Here is a 25,458-nt window from a genome sequence, read left to right as displayed (position 1 = left end):
GGGGGGGGGGGTTAGAAGGATTACTTTATCCTATCCTAGGTATTCCTTAAAGAGGTGGGGTTTCAGGTGTCTCCGGAAGGTGGTGATTGACTCCGCTGTCCTGGCGTCGTGAGGGAGCTTGTTCCACCATTGGGGTGCCAGAGCAGCGAACAGTTTAGACTGGGCTGAGCGGGAACTGTGCTTCCTCAGAGGTAGGGAGGCGAGCAGGCCAGTGGTGGATGAACGCAGTGCCCTTGTTTGGGTGTAGGGCCTGATCAGAGCCTGAAGGTATGGAGGTGCCGTTCCCTTCACAGCTCCGTAGGCAATCACCATGGTCTTGTAGCGGATGCGAGCTTCAACTGGAAGCCAGTGGAGAGAGCGGAGGAGCGGGGTGACGTGAGAGAACTTGGAAAGGTTGAGCACCAGACGGGCTGCGGCGTTCTGGATGAGTTGTAGGGGTTTAATGGCACAGGCAGGGAGCCCAGCCAACAGCGAGTTGCAGTAATCCAGACGGGAGATGACAAGTGCCTGGATTAGGACCTGCGCCGCTTCCTGTGTGAGGCAGGGTCGTACTCTACGAATGTTGTAGAGCATGAACCTACAGGATCGGGTCACCGCCTTGATGTTAGTGGAGAACGACAGGGTGTTGTCCAGGATCACACCAAGGTTCTTAGCACTCTGGGAGGAGGACACAAGGGAGTTGTCAACCGTGATGGCGAGATCATGGAACGGGCAGTCCTTCCCCGGGAGGAAGAGCAGCTCCGTCTTGCCGAGGTTCAGCTTGAGCTGGTGATCCGTCATCCACACTGATATGTCTGACAGACATGCAGAGATGCGATTCGCCACCTGGTTATCAGAAGGGGGAAAGGAGAAGATTAATTGTGTGTCGTCTGCATAGCAATGATAGGAGAGACCATGTGAGGATATGACAGAGCCAAGTGACTTGGTGTATAGCGAGAATAGGAGAGGGCCTAGAACAGAGCCCTGGGGGACACCAGTGGTGAGAGCGCATGGTGCGGAGACAGATTCTCGCCATGCCACCTGGTAGGAGCGACCTGTCAGGTAGGACGCAATCCAAGCGTGGGCCGCGCCCGAGATGCCCAACTCGGAGAGGGTGGAGAGGAGGATCTGATGGTTCACAGTATCAAAGGCAGCAGATAGGTCTAGAAGGATGAGAGCAGAGGAGAGAGAGTTAGCTTTAGCAGTGCGGAGAGCCTCCGTGACACAGAGAAGAGCAGTCTCAGTTGAATGCCCAGTCTTGAAACCTGACTGATTAGGATCAAGAAGGTCATTCTGAGAGAGATAGCAGGAGAGCTGGCCAAGGACGGCACGTTCAAGAGTTTTGGAGAGAAAAGAAAGAAGGGATACTGGTCTGTAGTTGTTGACATCGGAGGGATCGAGTGTAGGTTTTTTCAGAAGGGGTGCAACTCTCGCTGAGGAGGCAGAATCAGGAGATAGGTTGGAGAAGGTTTGAGCAGAGGGAAGAGATGATAGGATGGAAGAGGAGAGAGTAGCGGGAGAGAGAGAGAGCGAAGGTTGGGACGGCGCAATACCATCCGAGTAGGGGCAGAGTGAGAAGTGTTGGATGAGAGCAAGAGGGAAATGGATACAAGGTAGTGGTCGGAGATTTGGAGGGGAGTTGCAATGAGATTAGTGGAAGAACAGCATCTAGTAAAGATGAGGTCAAGCGTATTGCCTGCCTTGTGAGTAGGGGGGGAAGGTGAGAGGGTGAGGTCAAAAGAGGAGAGGAGTGGAAAGAAGGAGGCAGAGAGGAATGAGTCAAAGGTAGACGTGGGGAGGTTAAAGTCACCCAGAACTGTGAGAGGTGAGCCATCCTCAGGAAAGGAACTTATCAAGGCGTCAAGCTCATTGATGAACTCTCCAAGGGAACCTGGAGGGCGATAAATGATAAGGATGTTAAGCTTGAAAGGGCTGGTAACTGTGACAGCATGGAATTCAAATGAGGAGATAGACAGATGGGTCAGGGGAGAAAGAGAGAATGTCCACTTGGGAGAGATGAGGATTCCAGTGCCACCACCCTGCTGGCTCGATGCTCTCGGGGTATGCGAGAACACGTGGGCAGACGAAGAGAGAGCAGTAGGAGTAGCAGTGTTATCTGTGGTAATCCATGTTCCCGTCAGCGCCAGGAAGTCTAGGGACTGGAGGGTAGCATAGGCTGAGATGAACTCAGCCTTGTTTGCTGCAGACCGGCAGTTCCAGAGGCTGCCGGAGACCTGGAACTCCACGTGGGTCGTGCGCGCTGGGACCACCAGGTTAGAGTGGCAGCGGCCACGCGGTGTGAAGCGTTTGTATGGCCTGTGCAGAGAGGAGAGAACAGGGATAGACAGACACATAGTTGACAAGCTACAGAAGTGTTGTTTCTTGTATTATTGTCTCCTGTGTCTTTAGAGAACTGTTTCACTTTGATATCCTTTTTCTTCTGTCCTGATTTTCTCTTTCTTTTCTTCTGTTAACTAGATATTCTTTGTTGTTCTTCGTTAGCTAGCTAGCTTCTTCCAAAAGAGTCCCTAGCAACTGCTTAGCAACTGGTAAACAATTCAGCTTGCTAAGATAACTACAATTTTATGAAAAATAGTTATTTTTCAAAAGCCTATCTTCTTTGTTTGTTGCTTGTTTTTTCTCCTATTCAGTCTTGCAGTTTTCTTTTGCTTTTTTCCGATGTACTTCACTCTAAAAACCATGTAAATTTCAATATTTGTAGGAGCTCATTTTTCAGCTGCTGCTGCTCAAATTGGAGTTCCGGAACAGTATAACATGTGATCATTCAACAAGTCTCAAGTTACCTTAACTGCTCCTTTTGATACCTAGAAACATCTACATTAAATGAATTAGTGAAAAGTGAGTTAACATTCTAATGTGAATGATGATGATTTCTAATATTGTATCTGGTTTCATCCATCAGATGTCTGTGATCTCACACTGGACCTAAACACAGTAAACAGACACCTCTCTCTGTCTGAGGAGAACAGAAAGGTGACATGGAGGAGAGAGAAGCAGCCGTATCCTGATCACCCAGAGAGATTTGAGGACTGGAGACAGGTGCTGTGTGGAGAGGGTTTGACTGGGCGCTGTTACTGGGAGGTAGAGTGGAGTGGGGGGATAATGGGGGCTGGTATAGGAGTGACATATAAAGGAATCAGCAGGAGAGGAAGGGTTGATGACTGTTGGCTTGGATACAATGACAAGTCCTGGAGTCTGTTCTGCTATGACAACAGTTACATTGCCTGGCATAATAATAATCCCACTACCATAGACGTCCCCTCCTCCAGCTGGTATAATAATAACTCCACTACCATAGACGTCCCCTCCTCCAGCTGGTATAATAATAACTCCACTACCATAGACGTCCCCTCCTCCAGCTGGTATAATAATAACTCCACTACCATAGACGTCCCCTCCTCCAGCTGGTATAATAATAACTCCACTACCATAGACGTCCCCTCCTCCAGCTGGTATAATAATAACTCCACTACCATAGACGTCCCCTCCTCCAGCTGGTATAATAATAACTCCACTACCATAGACGTCCCCTCCTCCAGCTGGTATAATAATAACTCCACTACCATAGACGTCCCCTCCTCCAGCTGGTATAATAATAACTCCACTACCATAGACGTCCCCTCCTCCAGCTGGTATAATAATAACTCCACTACCATAGACGTCCCCTCCTCCAGCTGGTATAATAATAACTCCACTACCATAGACGTCCCCTCCTCCAGCTGGTATAATAATAACTCCACTACCATAGACGTCCCCTCCTCCAGCTGGTATAATAATAACTCCACTACCATAGACGTCCCCTCCTCCAGCTGGTATAATAATAACTCCACTACCATAGACGTCCCCTCCTCCAGCTGGTATAATAATAACTCCACTACCATAGACGTCCCCTCCTCCAGCTGGTATAATAATAACTCCACTACCATAGACGTCCCCTCCTCCAGCTGGTATAATAATAACTCCACTACCATAGACGTCCCCTCCTCCAGCTGGTATAATAATAACTCCACTACCATAGACGTCCCCTCCTCCAGCTGGCATAATAATAACTCCACTACCATAGACGTCCCCTCCTCCAGCTGGCATAATAATAACTCCACTACCATAGACGTCCCCTCCTCCAGCTGGCATAATAATAACTCCACTACCATAGACGTCCCCTCCTCCAGCTGGCATAATAATAACTCCACTACCATAGACGTCCCCTCCTCCAGCTGGCATAATAATAACTCCACTACCATAGACGTCCCCTCCTCCAGCTGGCATAATAATAACTCCACTACCATAGACGTCCCCTCCTCCAGCTGGTATAATAATAACTCCACTACCATAGACGTCCCCTCCTCCAGCTGGTATAATAATAACTCCACTACCATAGACGTCCCCTCCTCCAGCTGGTATAATAATAACTCCACTACCATAGACGTCCCCTCCTCCAGCTGGTATAATAATAACTCCACTACCATAGACGTCCCCTCCTCCAGCTGGTATAATAATAACTCCACTACCATAGACGTCCCCTCCTCCAGCTGGTATAATAATAACTCCACTACCATAGACGTCCCCTCCTCCAGCTGGTATAATAATAACTCCACTACCATAGACGTCCCCTCCTCCAGCTGGTATAATAATAACTCCACTACCATAGACGTCCCCTCCTCCAGCTGGTATAATAATAACTCCACTACCATAGACGTCCCCTCCTCCAGCTGGTATAATAATAACTCCACTACCATAGACGTCCCCTCCTCCAGCTGGTATAATAATAACTCCACTACCATAGACGTCCCCTCCTCCAGCTGGTATAATAATAACTCCACTACCATAGACGTCCCCTCCTCCAGCTGGTATAATAATAACTCCACTACCATAGACGTCCCCTCCTCCAGCTGGTATAATAATAACTCCACTACCATAGACGTCCCCTCCTCCAGCTGGTATAATAATAACTCCACTACCATAGACGTCCCCTCCTCCAGCTGGTATAATAATAACTCCACTACCATAGACGTCCCCTCCTCCAGCTGGTATAATAATAACTCCACTACCATAGACGTCCCCTCCTCCAGCTGGTATAATAATAACTCCACTACCATAGACGTCCCCTCCTCCAGCCCCCACAGAGTAGGAGTGTATCTGGACTGGTCAGCCGGCACTCTGTCCTTCTATAGAGCCTCCTCTGACACACTGACCCACCTGATCACATTCACCTCCACATTCACTGAGCCCCTCTATCCAGGGTTCTGGGTTTGGGACTCATTGTCCCTGTAAATAATAACACACACTCTCACACACTGGACACACACACACACTGGACACACACACACACTGGACACACACACACACTGGACACACACACACACACACACTGGACACATACACACACTGGACACACACACACACACACACACTGGACACACACACACACACACGCTGGACACACACACACACACACACTGGACACACACACACACACTGGACACACACACACACTGGACACACACACACACTGGACACACACACACACTGGACACACACACACACACACACACTGGACACACACACACACACACACTGGACACACACACACACACACACTGGACACACACACACACTGGACACATACACACACTGGACACACACACACACACACACACTGGACACATACACACACTGGACACACACACACACACACACACACTGGACACATACACACACTGGACACACACACACACACACACACTGGACACATACACACACTGGACACACACACACACTGGACACACACATACACACACTGGACACACACACACACACACACACTGGACACACACACACACACACACACACACACTGGACACACACACACACACTGGACACACACACACACACACTAGACACACACACACACTAGACACACACACACACACACACACACACACACACACACACACACACACACACACACACACACACACACACACTGGACACACACTCTCACACACACTGGACATATACACACACTGGACACATACACACACTGGACACATACACACACTCACACACACTGGACACATACACACACTGGACACATACACACACTGGACACATACACACACTGGACACATACACACACTCACACACACTGGACACATACACACACTGGACACATACACACACTGGACACACACACACACACACACACACACTGGACACACACACACACACACACACACACACTGGACACACACACACACACTGGACACACACACACACACACTAGACACACACACACACACTAGACACACACACACACACACACACACACACACACACACACACACACACACACACACACACTGGACACACACACACACACACACTGGACACACACACACACACACACACACACACACACTGGGCACATACTCTCACACACACACACACACACACACACACACACACACACACACACTGAAACACACACACACACACACTCACTGGACACACACACACACTGAACACACACTGAACACACACACACACACTGAACACACACACACACACTGAACACACACACACACTGGACACACACACACACACACTGGAAACACACACACACTGGACACACACTCTGGACACAGACACACACACACACTCTGGACACACACACACACACACACACACACACACACACTCACTGGAAACACACACACACACACTCACTGGACACACACACACACACACACACACACTGAACACACACACACACTGGACACACACACACACTGGACACACACACACACACTCTGGACACACACACACACACTCTGGACACACACACACACACACACACACTCACTGGACACACACACAAACACACACACACACACACACTCACTGGACACACACACACACTCACTGGACACACACACACACACTGAACACACACACACACACTGAACACACACACACACTGGACACACACACACACACACACACACACACACTGGACACACACACACTGAACACACACACACACTGCACACACACACACACTGGACACACACACACACACACACACAAACTGGACACACACACACACACTGAACACACACACACACACACTGGACACACACACACTGGACACACACACACTGGACACAGACACACACACTAGACACACACACACACACACTTTGGACACACACACCCACACACACTGGACACAGACACACACACTAGACACACACACACACACACACTCTGGACACACACACCCACACACTCTGGACACACACACACACACACACACTGGACACACACACACACTGGACATACACTCTGGACACAGACACACATACACACACTCTGGACACACACACACTCTGGACACACACACACACACTCTGGACACACACACACACACTCTGGACACACACACACACTCACTGGAAACACACACACACACACTCACTGGAAACACACACACACACTCACTGGACACACACACACACACACACACTCACTGAACACACACACACACTGGACACACACACACTGGACACAGACACACACTCTGGACACACACACACACACACTCACTGGACACACACACACACACTCACTGGACACACACACACACACACACACTCACTCACTGGACACACACACACACACACACACTCACTGGACACACACACACTCACTGGACACACACACACACACACTCACTGGACACACACACACACTCACTGGACACACACACACGCACACACACACACTGAACACACACACACACACACACACACACACTGGACACACACACACACACACACACTGGACACACACACACACACACACACTGGACACACACACACACTGGGCACATACTCTCACACACACACACACACACACACACACACACACACACACACACACACACTGAAACACACACACACACACACACTGGACACACACACACACTGAACACACACACACACTGAACACACACACACACACTGAACACACACACACACTGGAAACACACACACACTGGACACACACTCTGGACACAGACACACACACACACTCTGGACACACACACACACACACACACACACACTCACTGGAAACACACACACACACACTCACTGGACACACACACACACACACACACACTGAACACACACACACACTGGACACACACACACTGGACACAGACACACACACTCTGGACACACACACACACACTCTGGACACACACACACACACTCTGGACACACACACACACACACACACTCACTGGACACACACACAAACACACACACACACACACTCACTGGACACACACACACACTCACTGGACACACACACACACACTGAACACACACACACACACACTGAACACACACACACACTGGACACACACACACACACACACACACACACTGGACACACACACACACACACTGAACACACACTGCACACACACACACACTGGACACACACACACACACACACAACCTGGACACACACACACACTCTGGACACACACACCCACACACACTGGACACAGACACACACACTAGACACACACACACACACACACTCTGGACACACACACCCACACACTCTGGACACACACACACACACACACACACTGAACACACACACACACTGGACACACACACACACACACTGAACACACACACACACTGGACACACACACACACACACTGGAAACACACACACACTGGACACACACACACACTGGACACACACTCTGGACACAGACACACATACACACACTCTGGACACACACACACACACTCTGGACACACACACACACACTCTGGACACACACACACACTCTGGACACACACACACACTCACTGGAAACACACACACACACTCACTGGAAACACACACACACACTCACTGGACACACACACACACACACTCACTGAACACACACACACACTGGACACACACACACTGGACACAGACACACACACTGGACACAGACACACACTCTGGACACACACACACACACACTCACTGGACACACACACACACACACTCACTGGACACACACACACACTCACTGGACACACACACACACACACACACACACACACACACACACACACACACACACACTCACTCACTGGACACACACACACACTTACACTCACTGGACACACACACACTCACTGGACACACACACGCACACACACACACTGAACACACACACACACACACACTGAACACACACACACACACACACACACACACACACACACACACACACACACACACTGGACACACACACACTGGACACACACACACTGGACACAGACACACACACTAGACACACACCCACACACTCTGGACACACACAAACACACTCACTGGACACACACACACACACACACACACACACTCACTGGACACACACACACACTCACTGGACACACACACTCACTGGACACACACACACACACACTCACTGGACACACACACACGCACACACACACACTGAACACACACACACTCACTGGACACACACACACGCACACACACACACTGAACACACACACACTCACTGGACACACACACACACACACACTCACTGGACACACACACACACTGGACACACACACACTGGACACACACACACTGGACACACACACACTGGACACACACACGCTGGCCACTCAAACTGGACAAACACACATACACACAAACACTGGGCAAACACACTGGACACACACACACACAAACACACACACTGGACACACACACACTGGACACACACACTCACTGGACACACACACACTCACAGGACACACACACACACACACTCACTGGACACACACACACACACACACACACAGACACACTGGATACACACACACACACACACACACACACACAGACACACACACAAACTCTGGATACACACACACACACACACACACACACACACACACACACACACACACACTGGATACACACACACACACACACACACACACACACACTGGATACACACACACTGGATACACACACACACACACACACTGGATACACACACACACACACTGGATACACACACACACACACACATACACACACACACACACACACACACACTGGATACACACACACACACACTGGATACACACACACACATACACACACACACACTGGATACACACACACACACACACACACTGGATACACACACACACACAGGATACACACACACACACACTGGACACACACACACACACACTGGACACACACTGGATACACACACATACACACACACACACACACACACACACACACACACACACACACACACACACACACACTGGACACTCACACGTGTTAAATCAGTTTCTGGACCACCGGTTCTAGAACAGCTTCTATCCCAGTTCTATCTGCCTGTTAAATCAGTTTCTGGACCACAGGTTCTAGAACAGCTTCTATCCCAGTTCTATCTGCCTGTTAAATCAGTTTCTGGACCACAGGTTCTAGAACAGCTTCTATCCCAGTTCTATCTGCCTGTTAAATCAGTTTCTGGACCACAGGTTCTAGAACAGCTTCTATCCCAGTTCTATCTGCCTGTTAAATCAGTTTCTGGACCACAGGTTCTAGAACAGCTTCTATCCCAGTTCTATCTGCCTGTTAAATCATCAACCTAAACTGTTGTCATCAGACTATTACAACATGACTGAACCTTTTGGGTTCCTTTTCTGATCTTTTACCACTTTGCATTTTTTATGATATATTTTACTGTTTGTGTTTGTACCACAGGAGGTTGGTGGGACCTTATTTAGGGAGGACAGGCTTGTAATGGCTGGAGTGGAATAAGTGGAATGGTATCAAACACGTGGTTTCCATGTGTTCCATTTCATTCACTCTGTTCCAGACATTATTATGAGCCGTCCTCCCCTCAGCAGCCTCCTCTGGTATGTACTGTCCTGTATGTGAGAGAGATCCAACAAGGAATTACAATGTATGTATTACTTTTAATACCTGCAAATGGCAAATAAACTACTGGAACTCCTTATGAATGTCTGCAGCCGACAAGAGGTGAAAATATTACCGGTATATTCTGCAAAATGTTGATGAAGACGTCACTCAATCCACCCAAAACAACATGCAGTCTTTCCACAAGACTCCCATGAAGTTATAGTGTGACGTTATGAGTCGACGTTAAAGTAACATTCTCACAACATACTGCACTTGTTTTATCCTGTTTTAGATGTATCCTCTGTTTAAACATTTAAACTCTTACAATAACAACGTTAAAATACCAATGTGATCATTTCTTGTCTTTTATGTTGGAAAAACAAATTGTACAATTATATGTGGACATACGCTCCATAGTTGTACAAGTATACATGGATATATTGTACTTTTCATAATAAAACATATTTGAAACAAGAAAAAGCATGTTAATTGTGAAAACAATTTCGTTATTGATTTTTACATTGCTTCTCCCTGTCTCATGTTGACGTTTGTCATGAATCTTGACCTGGAGGCAGACCTGTGCGATTTCCTCTAGATATGTCAGCTGCAAAGTCAGAAATGGCTGTGGAAAATAATGTTTTATGGTCTTAATTTAAGGGAAGGATTAGCAGTGTGGTTAGGAATGAGATTAGGATTAAAATCTGATTGTATTACTTTGTGCCTGTGCCAGCTAGGGAATACTTTGCTGAACTGCCTCCAGGGCAAGATTCATGACAATAAATGCCAACCTGCCTCCAGAACAAGATTCATGACAATAAATGCCAACCTGCCTCCAGGACAAGATTCATGACCATAAATGCCAACCTGCCTCCAGGGCAAGATTCATGACAATAAATGCCAACCTGCCTCCCAGTCGTCCCCTCCTTATCTTTACAAGGCTGCAGAACATGCAAGCTAGTGATGTGGGGGTTCTCTCATAACCCTCAGTCCCCAGGTGGGTAGATGGCAGGTTGAATAAAGAGAAGCTAGTGATGTGGGGGTTCTCTCATAACCCTCAGTCCCCAGGTGGGTAGATGGCAGGTTGAATAAAGAGAAGCTAGTGATGTGGGGGTTCTCTCATAACCCTCAGTCCCCAGGTGGGTAGATGGCAGGTTGAATAAAGAGAAGCTAGTGATGTGGGGGTTCTCTCATAACCCGCAGTCCCCAGGTGGGTAGATGGCAGGTTGAATAAAAAGAAAACAATAGGCTACATAAAACAATCCATAAATGTATAATTATTATGTAATTTACACAAAACATTAAGGACACCTTTTCTTTCCATGACAAACTGACCAGGCGTAACTCAATATTAGGAAGGTATCCTTAATATTTTGTCCACTCAGTGGCTCTGACCCTTTACGTAACAGTCAATCCTCTTTGCCAGGAACCTTCTGTAACGGTTGCTGTCGGATAAAGCGGACCAAGACGCAGCGGGGAAATGTGCACTAATCTTCTTTTTTTATTTAATTGGCAAAGAAGGTGAACCAAAAATAAACACATACACCAAAAAGACACAACGACGACGAATTAGTCTGGTAAGGCACAAGGCACACAGAACAATCTCCCACAAAACACAAACATAACACATACCAATATATAGGACTCTCAATCAAAGGCAACTACAAACACCTGCCTCCAATTGAGAGTCCAACACCCAAATACCTAACATAGAAATACTAAACTAGAGAGAACATAGAAATACAAAAAACATAGAACATAACCCAAAACCCGGGATTAATAAATCAAACACCCTTCTAAGCAAACCACCACCCCGAACCACATAAAACAAATACCCTCTGCCACGTCCTGACCAAACTACAAACACAAATAACCCTTATACTGGTCAGTACGTGACACCTTCTTTAAATGTTCCCAAATGCTCCCACACTGATGCTCACTCACAGCTGCTCCAGGGCCTCTTGGGTTGAGGAGTCATTCTCTTCTAACCTGATCACAGCTACTCCAGGGCCTCTTGGGTTGAGGAGTCATTCTCTTCTAACCTGATCACAGCTGCTCCAGGGCCTCTTGGGTTGAGGAGTCATTCTCTTCTAACCTGATCACAGCTGCTCCAGGGCCTCTTGGGTTGAGGAGTCATTCTCTTCTAACCTAATCACAAACAAAGACAAGATTCAAACAAATAAACATGATGGTCCAACATAATAGGGGACGGGGGGGGGGGGGGGGGTATAGGGAAGGTAGGGGAGAGGAGGGGGGGTATAGGGAAGGTAGGGGAGAGGAGGGGGTATAGGGAAGGTAGAGGAGAGGAGGGGGTATAGGGAAGGTAGGGGAGAGGAGGGGGTATAGGGAAGGTAGGGGAGAGGAGGGGGTTATGGGGAAGGTAGGGGAGAGGAGGGGTATAGGGAAGGTAGGGGAGAGGAGGGGGGTATAGGGAAGGTGGCAGAGAGGAGGGGGTATAGGGAAGGTAGGGGAGAGGAGGGGTATAGGGAAGGTAGGGGAGAGGAGGGGGTATAGGGAAGGTAGGGGAGAGGAGGGGGTATAGGGAAGGTAGGGGAGAGGAGGGGGGTATAGGGAAGGTAGGGGAGAGGAGGGGGGCATAGAGAAGGTAGGGGAGAGGAGAGGGCATAGTGAAGGTAGGGGAGAGGAGGGGGTATAGGGAAGGTAGGGGAGAGGAGGGGTATAGGGAAGGTAAGGGAGAGGAGGTGGGGGCACAGGGAAGGTAGGGCAGAGGAGGGGGGATAGGGTAAGATAGGGAGAGGAAGGGGGGTATAGGGAAGGTAGGGGAGAGCAGGGGGTATAGGGAAGGTAGGGGAGAGGAGGGGGTATAGGGAAGGTAGGGAGAGGAAGGGGGGTATAGGGAAGGTAGGGGAGAGGAGGGGGTATAGGGAAGGTAGGGGAGAGGAAGGGGGGCATAGGGAAGGTAGGGGAGAGGAGGGGGTATAGGGAAGGTAGGAGAGAGGAGGGGGTATAGGGAAGGTAGGGGAGAGGAAGGGGGTATAGGGAAGGTAGGGCAGAGGAAGGGGGGTATAGGGAAGGTAGGGGAGAGGAGGGGGGGCATAGGGAAGGTAGGGGAGAGGAGGGGGGTATAGGGAAGGTAGGGGAGAGGAGGGGTATAGGGAGGTTAGGGGAGAGGAGGGGGTATAGGGAAGGTAGGGGAGAGGAGGGGGTATAGGGAAGGTAGGGGAGAGGAGGGGGTATAGGGAAGTTAGGGGAGAGGAGGGGGGACTTCCTCCATGTCAGGTAAGCAGCCTCCAAGTCTACCCTCACCAACTGACCAGACTGAGTGAGTTCTGAACATCCCTCTCTGTCCTCTGATGCTGCGTCCAAGTCTTCTTGGGTCTTTCTGGTGTCTCTGTCTTGATTTTTTCAGTTCTTTCCCAGGCTGCCTGAAAAACACATAAAGATGGAACATTCATAAGAGTTATAAACTATCAAAATAAAGAGAGTCCCACACTCCATATATAAACTCCCAGTCATTTATTGGGTATTTACCAACGTTTCAGCATCACTGTGCCTTCTACAGGGTGATGTCATCAATACTTGAACCAGGTTATGTAGACGAACAGTGCAATTAGTGCAACCAATGACAATAGAGAGGGGTGTGTCATAATGATTAAGTTAATTACAATGAATTAATGAAACTGTTAACCTCTATGTGCTAGGTGGGACGCTTGCGTCCCACCTACGTAACAGCCACTGCCAGCCTGTGGCGCGATTTTCAAAACCTTAAAAATCCTATTACTTCAATTTCTCAAACATATGACTATTTTACAGCCATTTAAAGACACGACTCTCGTTAATCTAACCACACTGTCCGATTTCAAAAAGGCTTTACAACGAAAGCAAAACATTAGATTATGTCAGCAGAGTACCAAGCCAGAAATAATCAGACACCCATTTTTCAAGCCAGCATATAATGTCACCAAAACCCAGAAGACAGCTAAATGCAGCACTCACCTTTGATGATCTTCATCAGATGACAACCCTAGGACATTATGTTATACAATACATGCATGTTTTGTTCAATCAAGTTCATATTTATATCAAAAAACAGCTTTTTACATTAGCATGTGACGTTCAGAAAAAGCATACCCCCCGCAAACTTCCGGGGAAATTACTAACAGTTTGCTAAATTACTCACGATAAACGTTCACAAAAAGCATAACAATTATTTTAAGAATTATAGATACATTACTCCTCTATGCACTCGATATGTCCGATTTTAAAATAGCTTTTCGGATGAAGCACATTTTGCAATATTCTAAGTACATAGCCCAGCCATCACGGCTAGCTATTTAGACACCCGGCAAGATTAGCCTTCACCATAATAACATTTCCTATAAGAAAAATGTTCTTACCTTTCCTGTTCTTCGTCAGAATGCACTCCCAGGACTTCTACTTCAATAACAAATATAGGTTTGGTCCCAAATAATCCATAGTTATATCCAAATAGCGTCGTTTTGTTTGTGCGTTCTAGACACTGTACGAATGGTAATCCACGGTGGTGCGCATGCCGCATGGCGTGACAAAAAATGTCTAAATATTCCATTACCGTACTTCGAAGCATGTCAACCGCTGTTTAACCTCTCTGGGCTAGGCGGGACGAATTCGTCCCACCTACGTAACAGCCACTGGCAGCCTGTGGCGCGATTTTCAAAACCTTAAAAATCCTATTACTTCAATTTCTCAAACATATGACTATTTTACAGCTATTTAAAGACAAGACTCTCGTTAATCTAACCACACTGTCCGATTTCAAAAAGGCTTTACAACGAAAGCAAAACATTAGATTATGTCAGCAGAGTACCAAGCCAGAAATAATCAGACACCCATTTTTCAAGCCAGCATATAATGTCACCAAAACCCAGAAGACAGCTAAATGCAGCACTCACCTTTGATGATCTTCATCAGATGACAACCCTAGGACATTATGTTATACAATACATGCATGTTTTGTTCAATCAAGTTCATATTTATATCAAAAACCAGCTTTTTACATTAGCATGTGACGTTCAGAACTAGCATACCCCCCGCAAACTTCCGGGGAATTCGCTAACATTTTACTAAATTACTCACGATAAACGTTCACAAAAAGCATAACAATTATTTTAAGAATTATAGATACAGACCTCCTCTATGCACTCGATATGTCCGATTTTAAAATAGCTTTTTGGTGAAAGCACATTTTGCAATATTCTAAGTACATAGCCCAGGCATCACGGGCTCGCTATTTAGACACCCGGCAAGTTTAGCACTCACCATAATCATATTTACTATTATAAAAGTTTCATTACCTTTTGTTGTCTTTGTCAGAATGCACACCCAGGACTGCTACTTCAATAACAAATGTTGGTTTGGTCCAAAATAATCCATCGTTATATCCGAATAGCGGCGTTTTGTTCGTGCGTTCCAGACACTATCCGAAATAGTAAAGAAGTGTCGCGCGCATGGCGCAATTCGTGACAATAAAATTCTAAATATTCCATTACCGTACTTCGAAGCATGTCAACCGCTGTTTAAAATCAATTTTTACGACATTTTTCTCGTAGAAAAGCGATAATATTCCGACAGGGAATCTCCTTTTCGGCAAACAGAGGAAAAAATCCCAAAGGCGGGGGCGGTCGGGGTCACGAGCATAAGCCCAGTGTCCCTTGATCGGCCACTTGAGAAAGGCGATAATGTGTTTCAGCCTGGGGCTGGAATGACGACATTCTGTTTTTTCCCGGGCTCTGAGCGCCTATGGACGACGTGGGAAGTGTCACGTTAGAGCAGAGATCCTTAGTAAATGATAGAGATGGAAAAGAAGTTCAAGAAATGGTCAGACAGGCCACTTCCTGTAAAGGAATCTCTCAGGTTTTGACCTGCCATTTGAGTTCTGTTATACTCACAGACACCATTCAAACAGTTTTAGAAAATTTAGGGTGTTTTATATCCATATGTAATAAGTATATGCATATTCTAGTTACTGGGTAGGAGTGGTAACCAGATTAAATCGGGTATGTTTTTTATCCAGCCGTGTCAATACTGCCCCCTATCCTAAACAGGCTAAAATACATGAGAGCCTTGTGTCAAAAGGGTGGGCCAGGAGGAGCGCAAGATAGAGAGCAGAAGGTAAGAATCACATAATAAGTCAGGATTGAGAGAAGATAGAAGTGATACAGAATTGTTAGATAACAGTTACTGAGTGGAGAGCAGCATAGTTAAGTTTTAGGCAGGTATAGATGCAAACTGAATTGTAGAAGTGAGAACTTAACCTGGGGTCCACTTAGACGTGGGGCCCGATTAATGCCAGGATGATTTGTTTTTAAATTAGGAACAGGAAGAAGAGTTAAAAGCGGTACCCTCCATGTTAGGGTCCCAAGGACCTATTGATGTGGGGTTAATTAAAGGAGTTATTTTAGTATAAGTAGTCCTGAAGTCAAATTTGTGATTTTATTAAAAGTAATTATTAGTAATTTAGGAAAATTTGGGCAGAGCCATGTGTCAAAAGGGGGGATAGTAGAGCAGGTTCGGAAACACTTTGTGGCCTATTGGATAACGAACTACTTAAAAAAACATTTTTTTTTATAGATAAGTATATTAAATGGGAAGAAGCGGTCCCAACTTACTGGTTGGACACGATTAGGGTAGTTGATTTACTAGGATCTATCTCTTTAAATAATGGATTACATTTTAGCTGATCAGGTAAACCATATAGAATGCCAGAGTTAGGGAGGCCAGAACAGGTAGACATAGAAGTTGAAGATATACTAACAGAACACATGGTTAACCAAACCCGTATGTCCGAGACTTTGTGTCCAACAGGTGAATTACAGTAGAAGATGATTCACTCAATCCAACCAGGAGACTGGGTGTGGATCCAGTCCCTGAGGAGAAAAGAACTGGAAGCAGCCATGGTGGGAGGGCCCATATCAAGTGTTCCTGGTAATAGCCTTCGCGGTGAGAATAGCTGAAAGAGCTACCTGGGTTCATATCACACAATGCGGGAGGGTAAGACACACTGACACTGTCGAACAATCACAGAGTTAGGAGAAGAACCGAATACCAATAAGGTTCGGGGGTTACCTCTCTAACGAAGATTCCCTAACCCGCCCGATACTCACTGTGTGCGTTCATAGAAGTGAAAGTTTGGGTTAGCCTCTAGCCAGTGATATATTCACCGGGAGGGGGTGGGGCTTTACAGGGGTACTGGTCAGTCTGAGCTGTCTGATTGTGTAAGCCATATTCCTAATACACCATGAACCACTCGAGAAGTCAGAAAGTGGTAACTTGACCCATAGTGTAGAAGATGAGGAGTTTTTATGGCCTAGGTACAAAAGGTCACTCGATCTGGATAAAAAGGAAGTGAGAGCAGAGTTAGGGAAGGATGTCTCAATAGAGTTCTATGCAGACCAAATGGGGTCCCTAACCTCCTGGCAGTCTAGGACTCGGACTTCATGGGGAAGATATCTGTGTAGATCCCGGTGTAACTCATGGAATCATAGCTCACACAGAGAGAGAAGGCTATGTCAATCCACACACCCAATATAGAAACAGATGGAGTATAGTGAAGGCCAGGGTTTTTGACTGCAATCCAGAGCAAGGGAAGTATTGCTTGAAGATAGGAATGACCATTAAAAGCATAAATAAAGAGGATTTAGGGTTATGGTATGTTGGCCTTGACCAGACCATTGTCGACACTGCGGTACCATTCCGAGTAGTAGAGGTTAGGACAGGAGATGGTTCTACTGCCAGCCAGAATACCAGTAGTACCCCTGATAAAACGGACATTACCCGTGTAGTCATCCAGAGCCAAGGACCGGTGAGGATAGTTCAGACGAAAGATCTTAAGGAAGTGATTGAGGTGGAGACTTGGTTTGGGGATTCCAACCTATGGCTGGAATGGATTCAGTATACAGCTAGATCAGTAGCTAAAGAAGAAGGTTATGCCTGCGCAACAGCCAAACTTCAGTTGACAACCATCCCCTTTCTACTCGATGGAATTAATTTACCAAGGGGAATGGCCTGTATGGTAAAGCTGTTCATGAAGGCAAGGAAGCCAGACAGTTGCACTGATCTGCATTATCTGTATCCTATGTGCCCATTAGATCCAGACTTCCCCCTTTCATAGTCGCAGGAGGAGACTATTATTGCGTGGCTCGACACAACACACACGGATGGAACGTAGGGGAAGTAAGAACATGCAATAGGACAGAGAATGTTACAACGGACGAGACAATGAGGGACCTGACTGGGTGGTTGAGTTCCGAGGACTTTAGTAAGATAAAAAGGCCGAGAGCGGATGTCTGGTGGTTTTGTGGAGGTATGAAGCTGTGGCCAAACCTGCCTGCAAATTGGACTGGTATTTGTGCATTGGTACAGTTAGGCATGCCCTTCACCCTTATACAACACAAAGACCTAGTGCCAGGTGAAAGAGAGGGGAGGAGTGCTCCGTCAGGGTCCTTTGAGGATAGAATTTATATTGATAGCATTGGGGTTCCAAGGGGGGTGCCTGATGAGTTTAAAGCTAGGAATCAGATATGGGCTGGATTGGAATCAAGTCTTTTTGGTGGTCAACTCTCAATAAAAATGTGGATTGGATAAATTACATTTATTATAACCAACAGCGTTTCATCAACTATACCAGAGAGGCAATTCAAGGGTTAGCAGAACAGACAGCTGCGACCACTTTGATGGTATTGCAGAATAGAATAGCTTTGGATATGCTTCTGGCTGAAAAGGGTGGTGTGTGTGTGATGTTCGGATCTGAATGCTGTACTTTCATCCCTGAGAACACTGCTCCAGATGGATTATTGACCAAGGCCCTGGTCGGTCTAAACAATTTAGTTCAGGAGTTAGCAGAAAATTCCAGGGTGGACACGGCACTCACGGGATGTTTGATAGTACGTTCGGAAAATGGAAAAAGGTTGTAATCACTGTGTTGTGGGCTGCTTTCACCTGTATGACTGTGTTGATATTATGTGGTTGTTGTTTGGTCCCTTGTGCGAGAGGTCTCATTTCCAGGGCTCTGGAGAGATCGATGACGGAGCAGATGGTGAGATACAGACCGATTCCAAGTTCAGACCAGTGGGATGACAAATACCTACCGCCGAGCCTGGTGCAGGATTCATTCAATTACGAGGAGCCCATGTTTAGGAAGACTGTTTCTCTAAATGAAGGTCATAGCAAAAATCCTAATCCTGACTGGACATAGGCTTAGAACAGTCATTGATAAGTATGTAATGAAAATACATGTATTCGTTTTCTTTGATCTAGTTTGATTTTGTGTGACATTTCTGAATCCAATAAAAATAGATGTGTTAATGTGTATGTGAAATATTTAGCCAATAGGGTGGATTGTAATGGAAATAATATGATTAACCTGTTAGGGCTAGGGGGCAGTATTGACACGGCCGGATAAAAAACGTATCCGATTTAATCTGGTTACTACTCCTGCCCAGTAACTAGAATATGCATATAATTATTAGCTTTGGATAGAAAACACCCTAAAGTTTCTAAAACTGTTTGAATGGTGTCTGTGAGTATAACAGAACTCCTATGGCAGGCAAAAACCTGAGAAGGTTTCATGCAGGAAGTGGCCTGTCTGACAAGTGGTCGTTCTTCTTGTCTCTGTTTATTGAAGAGTCAGGATCTTAGCTGTAACGTGACACTTCCTACGGCTCCCATAGGCTCTCAGAGCCTGGGAAAAAGCTGAACGATATTGAGGCAGCCCCTGGCTGAAACACATTATCGCCTTTGCCAAGTGGCCGATCAGAGGACAAAGGAATTAGGTGCGTGCCCGACTCGACCCAGTGATATATTTTCTTTCGTCTGTTTACCTAATTGCAGATTCCCAGTCGGAATATTATCGCTTTTTTACGAGAAAAATGGCATAAAAATTGATTTTAAACAGCGGTTGACATGCTTCGAAGTACGGTAATGAAATATTTAGAAATCTTTTATCACGAAATGCGCCGTGCGCGTGACCCTTATTTACCATTTCGGATAGTGTCTAGAACGCACGAACAAAACGCCGCTGTTGGAACATAACTATGGATTATTTTGGACCAAACCAACATTTGTTATTGAAGTAGAAGTCCTGGGAGTGCATTCTGATGAAGAACAGGAAAGGTAATCAAACTTTTCTAATAGTAAATCTGATTTTGGTGAAGGCTAAACTTGCTGGGTGTCTAAATAGCTAGCCCTGTGATGCCGGGCTATCTACTGAGAATATTGCAAAATGTGCTTTCACCGAAAAGCTATTTTAAAATCGGACATATCGAGTGCATAGAGGAGTTCTGTATCTATAATTCTTAACCTGTTAGGGCTAGGGGGCAGTATTGACACGGCTGGATAAAAAACTTACCCGATTTAATCTGGTTACTACTCCTGCCCAGTAACTAGAATATGCATATAATTATTGGCTTTGGATAGAAAACACCCTAAAGTTTCTAAAACTGTTTGAATGGTGTCTGTGAGTATAACAGAACTCATATGTCAGGCAAAAACCTGAGAAGATTTCATGCAGGAAGTGGCCTGTCTGACAAGGTGTCGTTCTTCTTGTCTCTGTTTATTGAAGAGTGAGGATCTTAGCTGTCCCGTGACACTTCCAACGACTGCCATAGGTTCTCAGAAGGCGGCAAAACGCTGAATCGTGGCTTTGCAGGCTCTGGCTGAAACAAAGTAGCGCGTTTGGGTAGTGGCTGGTTACAGTACTGTGAGACTCAGGCTCGTGCCCGCGTCGACCGAAAGCTTTGTTTTCTTTCCTCTGTTTAGCTAAATGGACATTCCCGGTCGGAATATTATTGCTTTTTTACGAGAAAAATGGCATAAAAATGGATTTTAAACAGCGGTTGACATGCTTCGAAGTACGGTAATGGAATATTTAGATTTTTTTTGGTCACGAATTGCACCATGCGCACGACCCTGATTTACCATTTCGGATAGTGTCTGGTACGCACGAACAAAACGCCGCTATTCGGATATAACGATGGATTATTTTGGACCAAACCAACATTTGTTATTGAAGTAGCAGTCCTGGGAGTGCATTCTGACGAAGACAACAAAAGGTAATCAAACTTTTATAATAGTAAATCTGATATTGGTGAGTGCTAAACTTGCCGGGTGTCTAAATAGCTAGCTCGTGATGGTTGGGCTATGTACTTAGAATATTGCAAAATGTGCTTTCACCAAAAAGCTATTTTAAAATCAGACATATCGAGTGCATAGAGGAGTTCTGTATCTATAATTCTTAAAATAATTGTTATGCTTTTTGTGAACGTTTATCGTGAGTAATTTAGTAAATTGTTAGTGAATTCGCCGGAAGTTTGCGGGGGGTATGCTAGTTCTGAACGTCACATGCTAATGTAAAAAGCTGTTTTTTGATATAAATATGAACTTGATTGAACAAAACATGCATGTATTGTAAAACATAATGTCCTAGGGTTGTCATCTGATGAAGATCATCAAAGGTTAGTGCTGCATTTAGCTGTCTTCTGGGTTTTTGTGACATTATATGCTAGCTTGAAAAATGGGTGTCTGATTATTTCTGGCTTGGTACTCTGCTGACATAATCTAATGTTTTGCTTTCGTTGTAAAGCCTTTTTGAAATCGGACAGTGTGGTTAGATTAACGAGAGTCTTGTCTTTAAATAGCTGTAAAATAGTCATATGTTTGAGAAATTGAAGTAATAGCATTTCAAAGGTTTTGAAAATCGCGCCACAGGATTCAACTGGCTGTTACGTAGAGAGGTTAAATTTACTAAATTACTCACGATAAACGTTCACAAAAAGCATAACAATTATTTTAAGAATTATAGATACATTACTCCTCTATGCACTCGATATGTCCGATTTTAAAATAGTTTTTCGGATGAAGCACATTTTGCAATATTCTGAGTAGTTAGCCCGGCATCACAGGGCTAGCTATTTAGACACCCGGCAAGTTTAGCCTTCACCAAAATCCCATTTACTATAACAAAAATGGTCTTACCTTTCCTGTTCTTCGTCAGAATGCACTCCCAGGACTTCTACTTCAATAACAAATGTTGGTTTGGTCCCAAATAATCCATTGTTATATCCAAACAGCGTCGTTTTGTTCGTGAGTTCTAGACACTATCCGAAATGGTAAATAACGGTCGCACGCATGGCGCATTTCGTGACAAAAAAATTCTAAATATTCCATTACCGTACTTCGAAGCATGTCAACCGCTGTTTAAAATCAATTTTTATGCCATTATTCTTGTAAAAAAGCGATAATATTCCGACCGGGAATCTGCAATTAGCTAAACAGCCGAAGGAAAATACTGCAAGGGGTCGAATCGGGCACGCGCCTAATTCCATTGTCCTCTGATGGGCCACTTGGAAAAGGCGATAATGTGTTTCAGCCTGACGCTGCCTCGTCATCGTTCAGGTTTTTCCCGGGCTCTGAGAGCCTATTGGAGCCCTAGTAAATGTCACGTTACAGCTAAGATCCTGACTCTTCAATACACAGAAGCAAGAACAACAACACCTTGTCAGACAGGCCACTTCCTGCATGAAACCTTCTCAGGTTTTTGCCTGCCATAGGAGTTCTGTTATACTCACAGACACCATTCAAACAGTTTTAGAAACTTTAGGGTGTTTTCTATCCAAAGCCCATAATTATATGCATATTCTAGTTACTGGGCAGGAGTCGTAACCAGATTAAATCGGGTACGTTTTTTTTATCCGGATGTGAAAATACTGCCCCCTAGCCCAAAGAAGTTAACAAGCGATGACCACTCCACTACCACTCCTCATATGAACTGGAAGCCACGTCTCATGTGGCCCACTCATCCACTGGCACATTGAATGTTTCCTCTCCAAGCACGGTGAGGGAACCCCTGTCAATTTTTCTCTCATTACTTTATGTAGAGTCAATCACAAACACAATCACATTATTACACATCTATGATTTGACTCCTTGCTTGGACTAACTCATTCTTAGCTCTTTTGTCTCACTGTGTAGTGTTTTTGTGTTGTCTTCCCAGTCAAACCCTGCCCTGCACTGGTCAAGCCTCTGAACACCTCAACTCATGCCTCATACCCTCATTCAATCACTGCTGTGATCCCTTCCCAAAATGGTGTAAGTAGCCCTCTCATTCCTATTCCCCATAATATTGTACTATAAGTGTCTTTATTAAATGCTTTAGGTTAAAATAATTACTCTTTGACGATTTTTGAAACACATTTTTGACATCTCTGTGCGTTCTGCTCCTATACTGTGGGTCTCCCATCCTCCTCAACAACAGACATGTCTAATAACGTGTAATACAATTCATCATTAATAATTCTGCAAGTTTTCTGTTTTCAGAAGCCTGATTCTACTCACTGTGGTAGTGTGGAAGTGTTGAGCTGTATTATTTGGCCTGTGGTCCTGTTGTCCCCAGTCCCAGTGGTGAAGATAATGTCTTAATTGAGCTTCTTGTCTGTGACTGAGATACGTAATCTGCACATTTACTAAAACGTCAGCTCTCATCTCTCCCAATGTTCTCAATGTCAAACAATGAAGGCCGGGTAGTTTTTTTTCATGATTGCAACCCAGGTCATTTTAGTCGGCTGGACCTCGCTACATATTCGTCGCCAGACCCACTGGCTCCAGGTCATCTACAAGTCTATGCTAGGTAAAGCTCTGCCTTATCTCAGCTCACTGGTCACGATAACAACACACACTCGTAGCAAGCGCTCCAGCAGGTACATCTCACTGGTCATCCCCAAAGCCAACACCTCCTTTGGCCGCCTCTCCTTCCAGTTCTCTGCTGCCAATGACTGGAATGAATTGCAAAAATCGCTGAAGCCGGAGACTTATTGCTCCCTCACTAACTTTAAACATCAGCTATCTGAGCAGCTAACCGATCGCTGCAGCTGTACATAGTCCATCTGTAAATAGCCCAACCAATCTACCTACCTCATCATTGTTTTTATTTACTTTGCTGCTCTTTTGCACACCAGTATCACTACTTGCACATCATCATCTGCTCATCTATCACTCCAGTGTTAATCTGCTAAATTGTGATTACTTTGCTACTATGGCCTATTTATTGCCATAAGTCCTCACGCCATTTGCACAACCTGTATATAGACTTTTTTTACATTTTGTGTTGACTGTACACTTGTTTATTCTATGTAACTCTGTGTTGTTGTTTCTGTCACACTGCTTTGCTTTATTCTTGGCCATGTCGCAGTTGTAAATGAGAACTTCTCAACTAGCAACCTTGTTAAATAAAGTTGAAATAATAAAAATAAAAATATCCTATATCATAATGAGTCAGATTACATGGAGAGGGGGGACCTGATCCTAGATCATAATGAATCAGATTACATGGAGAGGGGGGACCTGATCCTATATCATAATGAATCAGATTACATGGAGAGGGGGGGACCTGATCCTAGATCATAATGAATCAGATTACATGGAGAGGGGGGACCTGATCCTAGATCATAATGAATCAGATTACATGGAGAGGAGGGACCTGAT

The 25,458-nt window shown here is 45.6% G+C and overlaps 1 protein-coding gene across 1 annotated transcript in view; it reads left to right on the top strand.

The window, feature by feature from the left end:
- LOC145867209 (uncharacterized) overlaps positions 1-6,231 on the top strand; it is a 7,942-nt gene extending 1,711 nt beyond the window's left edge. Inside the window, exon 2 of the mRNA XM_082971264.1 lies at positions 2,903-6,231. Within this exon, the coding sequence (XP_082827390.1) occupies positions 2,903-5,271 (2,369 nt within the window). The 3' untranslated portion in view covers positions 5,272-6,231. The remainder of the gene's footprint in view (positions 1-2,902) is intronic.
- Positions 6,232-25,458: the final 19,227 nt, after the last annotated feature.

The sequence above is a fragment of the Salmo salar genome, unplaced genomic scaffold, assembly GCF_965601325.2.
Source record: "Salmo salar unplaced genomic scaffold, fSalSal1 ptg000221l, whole genome shotgun sequence".
Taxonomy (NCBI): domain Eukaryota; kingdom Metazoa; phylum Chordata; class Actinopteri; order Salmoniformes; family Salmonidae; genus Salmo; species Salmo salar.
This window is presented reverse-complemented; position numbering and strand designations above follow the sequence as displayed.